This window comes from Ornithorhynchus anatinus, chromosome 2 (genome assembly GCF_004115215.2).
Source record: "Ornithorhynchus anatinus isolate Pmale09 chromosome 2, mOrnAna1.pri.v4, whole genome shotgun sequence".
In the NCBI taxonomy this organism is placed as follows: Eukaryota; Metazoa; Chordata; class Mammalia; order Monotremata; family Ornithorhynchidae; genus Ornithorhynchus; species Ornithorhynchus anatinus.
In genome coordinates this window covers 37,875,742-37,883,820 of record NC_041729.1, presented here as the reverse complement: position 1 = coordinate 37,883,820, position 8,079 = coordinate 37,875,742, and the positions used below count along the sequence as shown (strand labels likewise).

At 49.2% G+C, this 8,079-nt stretch overlaps 1 protein-coding gene across 1 annotated transcript in view; it reads left to right on the top strand.

Moving 5' to 3' along the window:
* The first annotated feature begins 1,174 nt into the window (after positions 1-1,174).
* The window catches only part of FOXK1 (forkhead box K1), a 107,204-nt gene continuing 100,299 nt past the window's right edge, over positions 1,175-8,079 (top strand). Inside the window, exons 1-2 of the mRNA XM_029049501.2 lie at positions 1,175-1,306; positions 1,385-1,768. Coding sequence (XP_028905334.1) covers positions 1,194-1,306; positions 1,385-1,768 — 497 coding nt within the window. The 5' untranslated portion in view covers positions 1,175-1,193. The remainder of the gene's footprint in view (positions 1,307-1,384; positions 1,769-8,079) is intronic.

Sequence of the window (8,079 nt, the reverse complement as noted above, 5' to 3'; positions counted from 1 at the left end):
GCTCTTTCCATTGAGCCACCCCACGTGTGGCTCACAGTCTTACCCCCACTTTACAGATGATGGAACTGAGGCCCAGAGCAGTTAAGCGACTGGCCCCAAGTCACCCAGCTAAGTGGCAGGGGCGGAATTAGAACCCACGACTTCTGCCTCCCTAGCCCGGTCTTTTTGCATTGAACCACGCCCCGTGGCGCTCACCGTCTTACCCCCATTTTACACAGAAGGGAACTGAGGACCGGCTGACTGGCCAAAATCACCCTGCTAAGTGGCAGGGGCGGAATTAGAACCCACGACTTCTGCCTCCCCAGCCCGGTCTTTTTGCATTGAGCCACGCCAGGTGGGGGGGGGCTCACCGTCTTACCCCCATTTTACAGAGAAGGGAACTGAGGACCGGCTGACTGGCCAAAATCACCCTGCTAACTGACAGGGGCAGAATTAGAACCCACGACTTCTGCCTTCCCAGCCCGGTCTTTTTGCATTGAGCCACGCCAGGTGGGGCTCACAGTCTTAGCCCCATTTTACAGATGATGGAACTGAGGCCCAGAGCAGTTAAGTGACTGGCCCCAAGTCACCCAGCTAAGTGGCAGGGGCGGAATTAGAACCCACGACTTCTGCTTCACTAGCCCGGTCTTTTTGCATTGAACCACGCCAGGTGGGGGCTCACCGTCTTACCACCATTTTACAGAGAAGGGAACTGAGGACCAGCTGACTGGCCAAAATCACCCTGCTAAGTGGCAGGGGCGGAATTAGAACCCACGACTTCTGCCTCCCCAGCCCGGTCTTTTTGCATTGAGCCACGCCAGGTGGGGGGGCTCACAGTCTTACCCCCATTTTACAGATGATGGAACTGGGGCCCGGGGCAGTTAAGCGACTGGCCCCAAGTCACCCAGCTAAGTGGCAGGGGCGGAATTAGAACCCACGACTTCCGCCTCCCCAGCCACGCCAGGTGGGGCTCAGAGTCTCACCCCCCCCCTTTTAAAGAGGGAGAAACTGAGGCACAGAGCTCCGCCCGCCCTGCAGCTCCGGCTCCTGGGGTTGGCTCCGCTCCGGATGGAAGCGCGATCCGGGCCGCCTTTTGGGGCCGCCCTGCGGCCGCTCCCCCCGCCCCCCTCCCCCGCGCTCCGGCTCTTCCCGCCCCCTTCGCCCCCTCCCTCCGCCGCCGCCGCCGCCCGAGGCCGATCGGAGCTGCTCCGAACATGGCCGAAGTCGGGGAGGACACGGGGGCCCGGGCCCTGCTGGCTCTGCGCTCCGCGCCCTGCAGCCCGGTGCTGTGCGCCGCGGCCGCCGCTTTCCCCTCTCCTCCTCCTCCGCAGCAATTGCAGCAGCAGCAGCAATTGCAGCAGCAGCAGCAATTGCAACAGCAGCAGCAGCAGCAGCAGCAGCAATTGCAACAGCCGCCTGCACCTCCTCCACCTCCACCTCCTCCACCTCCTCCTCCTCCGCCCCAGCAGCCGGCGGCGCCCCCGGGAGCCCCCGTGTCGGCGGCGGCGGCGGCGGCCTCGGTGCGGCAGAGCCCCGGCCCGGCCCTGGCCCGCCTGGAGGGCCGCGAGTTCGAGTTCCTCATGCGGCAGCCCGCCGTCACCATCGGCCGCAACTCGTCGCAGGGCTCCGTGGACCTCAACATGGGCCACTCCAGCTTCATCTCCCGCCGCCACCTGCAGCTCACCTTCCAGGAGCCGCACTTCTACCTGCGCTGCCTGGGCAAGAACGGGGTCTTCGTGGACGGGGCCTTCCAGCGGCGGGGCGCGCCCGCCCTGCAGCTTCCCAAACAGTGAGTGCCCCGGACCCCGCCCCGCAACCCCACCCCTCCTCCGTCTTTCTCCCCCCCCAGCCCCTCTCCCGCATCCCATCCTTCCTTTCCTCCCCCCCCCCCCGCCCTTCCTACCTCCCTTCCATCCCGGCGAGAGCAGGGTGCCCCCTCTGCCCTCCCAGGGGCAAGGCCCCGAGGCGGACTCCATGCCTCCACCCCCAAAATTTTCTCCCCCTTCTATCTTCCTTCCATCTATCTATTCTCCTTCCATTCCTCTCCCCATCCCCCCATTCCCCCTCTTCCTCTACACCCCCATCCCCCACCCTCCATCCCCCCATCCCCCCTCCCTCCACCCACCCTCCCCCTCCAACCCCCCACCTTCATCCCCCCCTCCCTCCCTCCCTCCAACCCCCTTCTCCGTCCCTTCTCCCTCTATCCCCCCTCTCCCTCTATCCTTCCCTCTCCCTCTATCCTTCCCTCTCCCTCTATCCCTCCATCCCCCCTTCCTCCATTCCCCCCTTCCTCCGTCCTCCCCCTTTATCCACCCTCTCTTTCCATCCCCCCTCCTTCCATCCCCCCTCCTTCCATCCCCCCTCCTTCCATCCCCCCTCCTTCCATCCCCCCTCCTTCCATCCCCCCTTCCTCCACCCTCCCTCTCTCCTCCATCCTTCCCTTCTTCCTGCCTCCCCCTTCCTCCCCCTTCCTCCATCCTCCCCCTTCCTCCATCCTCCCCCCTTCCTCCATCCTCCCCCCTTCCTCCATCCTCCCCCCTTCCTCCATCCTCCCCCCTTCCTCCATCCTCCCCCCTTCCTCCATCCTCCCCCCTTCCTCCATCCTCCCCCTTCCTCCATCCTCCCCCCTTCCTCCATCCTCCCCCTTCCTCCATCCTCCCCCCTTCCTCCATCCTCCCCCCTTCCTCCATCCTCCCCCTTCCTCCATCCTCCCCCTTTCCTCCATCCTCCCCCTTTCCTCCATCCTCCCCCTTTCCTCCATCCTCCCCCTTTCCTCCATCCTCCCCCTTTCCTCCATCCTCCCCCTTTCCTCCATCCTCCCCCTTTCCTCCATCCTCCCCCTTTCCTCCATCCTCCCTCCATCCCCCCTCTCTCCATCTCCCCTCTCTCCATCTCCCCTCTCTCCATCCCCTCTCCCTCCATCACCCCCTCCATCCCCCTCTCCACCCCCCACCTCCCCTCTCCCTTCGCCCCCCTCCAATCCCCTCCAACCCCCACCTCTCTCCAACCCCTTCTCTCTCCAACCCCTTTCTCCCTCTCTCCACCCACCCCACCCTCATGCTGAGGGGGAGCTGGAGGTTATAGATGGAAGATCACAGATGTCTATTCCTTCTCCCCTTTCCCACTATTCCAAGGAAAGTAAAGGTTCCTCCCCTACCTCAGTGCCCATGAAACGAGGATGAGGCAACTGTAGCCTTGCCCACGGCGGGGAAGAAGAGGTTTGTATCTTCTACTCACATGGTTGAAAACGTTGGATTCGTAGGCAGCCTTGGCTGTCATTATGGAAAGCAAAAGGCAAGGTGAGAGGGACATGACAGTCGCACACCCAGATAGCCAGGGTGTAAAGTGTGTTTTGCTCTTGAATGAGAGAGGAAAGGGCAGTGGCTCATATCCTGGAACGCATCAGGCAGAGCAGGGGGAAAAGTGTCATCCTTGAGTTAAACAATTCCTAGTCCATCAGAAGGGGATTTGTTCCCCAAAGCCTCTCATCAGCTCTGGAGCAGGACCGGGGAAGTGTACTGGGCCACCTCTAAGGATGAAACCGAGGCCAAGGGAATGCAGGAAGAGCTTTGCCTTTGGGGAGGAAAGAGTTGAGTTTCAGGGAGAGCTGTGTCATTCCAGAATGTATATGGGTTTTCCACTCTTGAGATGGAAGAAGTTAGTAGCAGAACTCAAATGCCCCTGCCTATTTATCTTTGAACTGGCCATAACCTCTTCCAAACTTCACAAAATCCCTAGCTTTAATTAACTTACATTTACAAAGTGTCAGTGAAAAGCACTTCTAAGGAACATCAATTATTACCCCCTCTGGCAGGTACGAGAAAACAGCAGATCATGAGTGGTTAGGGGGGTTGTGGGAGGTGGTGGTCTTTCAGGCCAAAACCCTTAAGAGATGACAGTGGCTAAACAAATTGACTTTTTTTTGTTATTTTTTTCCATCTTTGGATGGAGAAAAGGTGCAATGAATATATCAAGAGAACTATTCCTTGTTTTCTGTTTACTTTTTCCTCCCATCTTTTTTATTAGTTTTTTTCTTTTATTCACTGAAAAATATCCAAATATTTTAGCGCTCTTCCAGTTGAAGAATAAAGGGCATCTTCCTTTTCTCAAGTATCTCTTGCTCAGGAGAAAGGCCTTTTGAGGTTACTCTGTTTCCTAGCAGGCACTTTCATTTTGTTGAAGTAATTTACTCTTACTTATAATTCCCAAATTGGGATGGGGGAGAAAGAGAGAGAGAGAAGAGAGGGAATTTAAGGAGATGTCTTTAGGTTGTCTAATCTCTTTTATGATGCAATCCCCTAACCCAGGGTCTTTCTGGTTTGGTTGTCCTAAAGATCCCAGGTTTGTTTATGTAAACTGCTCTGCCTTTCAGTCATCATTTCCCCCAGCATATTTAGCCATAAATATTGCATTGATTGACCAAGTGGCATATTATTGGTTTCTGTCACCTTCACTTTCAGTTTCCGAGGAAGAAAAAAATTTAGATAGGAGTTACCAAATACCATAGAAAAGGCGAAGTATTAAATTGTATCCTTATGATCTCACTTGGGAATAACATTTACCTCTTGGGCAGATAAAGCGTTTTTTTAAACCGAATTAACTCCCCTATTGGTACCATTTCCATTAAAGGCCTGTTTCTGTTAATGCTGTTTTACATAATTCAGAGTCTGTAAGCCGTTCCTTTACCAATTCTGTTTTCAGAACTTGTAGCTATTAAATATGATTAAAGTTGGTATTCTGAATCTTGAATGCTTTTTAAAAATGAGATTCTCACTTTGTTTCCTACAACTCAGAAATGGCTGTACACAGGTTTCCTGAGGTCACCCAGTGCACATTTCAGATGCACTGTTATGTCATAACTGTACTGTACACACATTTTTGAGAGGAGGTCATTGCCGCAAAGGGCTTCCAGTCATCAGTAATGCATTTGTTGAAGGAGCATGGTTTTAGTTGCAGAGCTAAATGAATGACCACTTAGAGTTAGAAGTCCATAAAGTACTTTTATCCACTTGCTAGTGTACTTGCATTCATTTTAAGTAACAATTCTGAGCAATAACTTCCTAGACAGTGAAGTAAATTTACAAGAACAGAACAGGCACCCAGGAGGGAAAGCATTAAGTGTATGCTCATGCCTATCATCACACAGGAGAATTGTTTGCTTGTGACAGGCCAAAGCCAGTGATGCTGTTTGATCAGCAATTCTATTTGCTTTTATATTAAAAGGATGTAAAACTAAGACCCTAGAAACAGCATATTCAAAATAAGCCACAGTAATGTTTAAAGGTAGGCCAGATTTGGGAACCTGTCACACACTGAAAATAGGCCGAAAATTTTCCAAGGATAGAGCAGGGAAGTTGTGGGCTTGTGAGTTAATTCTTGTCTGTGAAAAGGGAAGTTAATCATTGATAGGAAGAATGAGTTTTCATTGTAGTTTCTATTTTTTTACCCACCTATTAATGATTTGCTGTCATCAACATTTGACATTATTCAGTGTGTGGGGTTTCTCTAGTGATTTTGCTTGCTGTCATACCTGGACAGACTGTAGTGCAAAAAATGTGCTCAGCCTATCTTGGCTTAAAATAGACTTTTGCTATTATTTTATTATGATTTCCAGCTTTTGATAATTTTGGCGGGGGGTTCTCATATGCACTGCAGCAGAAAAATCGTGCTTTTTGGGTGGTGATGGAAACAAATTACTGCACATTGCTTTGATTTTTTTTCTTTCCCTAAAATTGGTGCTGTTGCCTGTCAGAGATGGGAATTGTGTGGAGGCTGTATCCTAAATTTTTAACCAGTGCTTTTATTCACCCTTTTGGTAATTTATTTGAAAATTGAGTTAACCTCTCAAATACTGGAGGCATGATTTTAAAACGTTTTTAAATATGAGTCATTAGCTTTCACTTTTTAATTACTGTACTCTTTATATCACAGTTAGTCGCTACTCTCCTCCTACAACCCAACCCGCGCACTTCGCTCCTCTAATGCTAACCTTCTCACTGAACCTCGATCTCGCCTATCTCTCCACTGACCTCGCGCCCATGTCCTGCCTCTGGTCTGGAATGCTGTCCCTCCTCATGTCTGACAGACAATTAACTCTCCCTTGCTTCAAAGCTTTATTGAAGGCACATCTCCTCCAAGAGGCCTCCCCTGATTAAGCCCCACTTTTCCTCACCTCCCACTCTGTTTTGGTCGCCCTGACTTGTTCCCTTTATTCTTGTCCCCCTCCCAGCCCCACTGCACTTACATACACGTCTGTAACTTATTTATATTAAATGTCTGTCTCCCCCTCTAGACTGTAAGCTTGTTGTGGACAGGTAATGTATCTGTTAAATTTTTATATTGTACTCTCCCAAGCACTTAGAGCTTTGCACACAGTCAGTGCTCAGTAAATTCGATTGATTGTTCATTTTGATAGATGCTCTACCACTGTGCTTGCTCTTATCTTCTGGGAGATGTTGTGAATGAATCAAAGGGTTATAGATCTGAATTTGTGGGTAGATACTCTGATAAAAAATTAGCGATTATATCCACAAAGTGTAAATATTCTTTAGCAATTTGTCATTAAAAAATTGCCAGTTTCTGATCCCTGCTTCTAAATTACAAAGAGTAAATCTTTTGAAGAAAAAAAACCAAAAAACTTAATCACTATTATTCAAGGATATTTAGAGTGAAATAATTGGGTATGCTGTTACAGTATGAAAATTTGGGTTAGAAGGATGAAACTTAGCACAGGGGTTTCTTTTAATAAATAGTTCTTTCTGGTTCACTTCCAACTGGAGAGCAGTCATGTTTCACACCAGAGCTGAAAAACCACAAACTGGATTGTAGTTCTGAAAAAAAAAATTGGTTAAGCAATGTTGCAAATTTTTAAGTAGTTAGTCTCTACTCCATAGAGCGATACATTTTTATATCACATTTTTATAATGTACTTGTCTCAAAGCTGGCCTCCTGCTATCTTTTAGCATTCTAATCAAATTCTGCAAATTCCCCATAAGATATGAACTGCTTTACTCAGTTTCCTTGTGTCCTAAGACTTCAGTGCCTGTGACGTCAGAATAACACTATCATTTCAGACTCTTGTTAAGAAGCATTGGTAGAGACATTTCCCATGGCTCTAGGAAAGGAACACTTCCCAGAGCGGAGATTAGCAATCCCTGGAATGTTTCATGGAGGATGGTCCACCAAGCCATTCTGGCCAGTGAGTGAAGTGGAGGCACTTCACTGGTAACTTTCAGCACTGTTTACCCTCTGGCTAACCTGGGGGATAAAGAGGTGACATATTACTAGCCGAGGGGTTTGTTTTGGAGCTGGCAGAAGATAGGTTGCCACTCTTTCTGCCCTATTAGGAGCTTCCTCTGTCATGACATTGTGGCATGTGTCAGTCATGCCACTCTGACTTTAAGCATATTGCACTCCTTGGTAACGAATGATTAAAATCTAGCTCACATTGTACATTTGTTTCTAATGCTATTACGCAACCTTTGGGTGAAATTACATCGTCCAATCTCTTAAAAAAAAAAAAAAGAAGCATATTCTAGCCTGTGAAAACTGCCATTTTACCAGTGGAAGCCTTCTTTGCAAGTTTTTCATTTTCTCACCCACAGAAAGAATCTGATCAGTAATGTTGTTCTGTAGACTTCATTCAAACAATCCTGTTGCCTTACTGTATTGGTTGAGAATAGGGTTGGTGGTTGCTAAATCTGCAGTGAAGTCTAGTAGTTACCTTATTTTGTGCACTGCTTTTTAAATATCTTAGGTACATGCAAAATTATGTACTGTAAGATATACAGATGATTATTATTTGGTATACAGAGAATATTGTTGGAGAGTACATTTTCCCAGTTAATGACAATTAGAATGAAATCAATGCTTCATTAACATGATGACGCCAGTATGAACTATAACAAGTGCTTTCACTTTTATTTCCTGAAAACAGTCAACCGTACTGTGGCCTGTTGGCCAATTCTCAGTAAGTTGTCTCTCTGTATTTTGACCTGGTGGCAGGGGCTGGTGACGCTCCACAGACCCTGGGCCTCAATAGAGGAGGAGTCTCAGACCACAGGGAGTTATTTTTAGTTTCATCTTCTGGGGTTACAACTC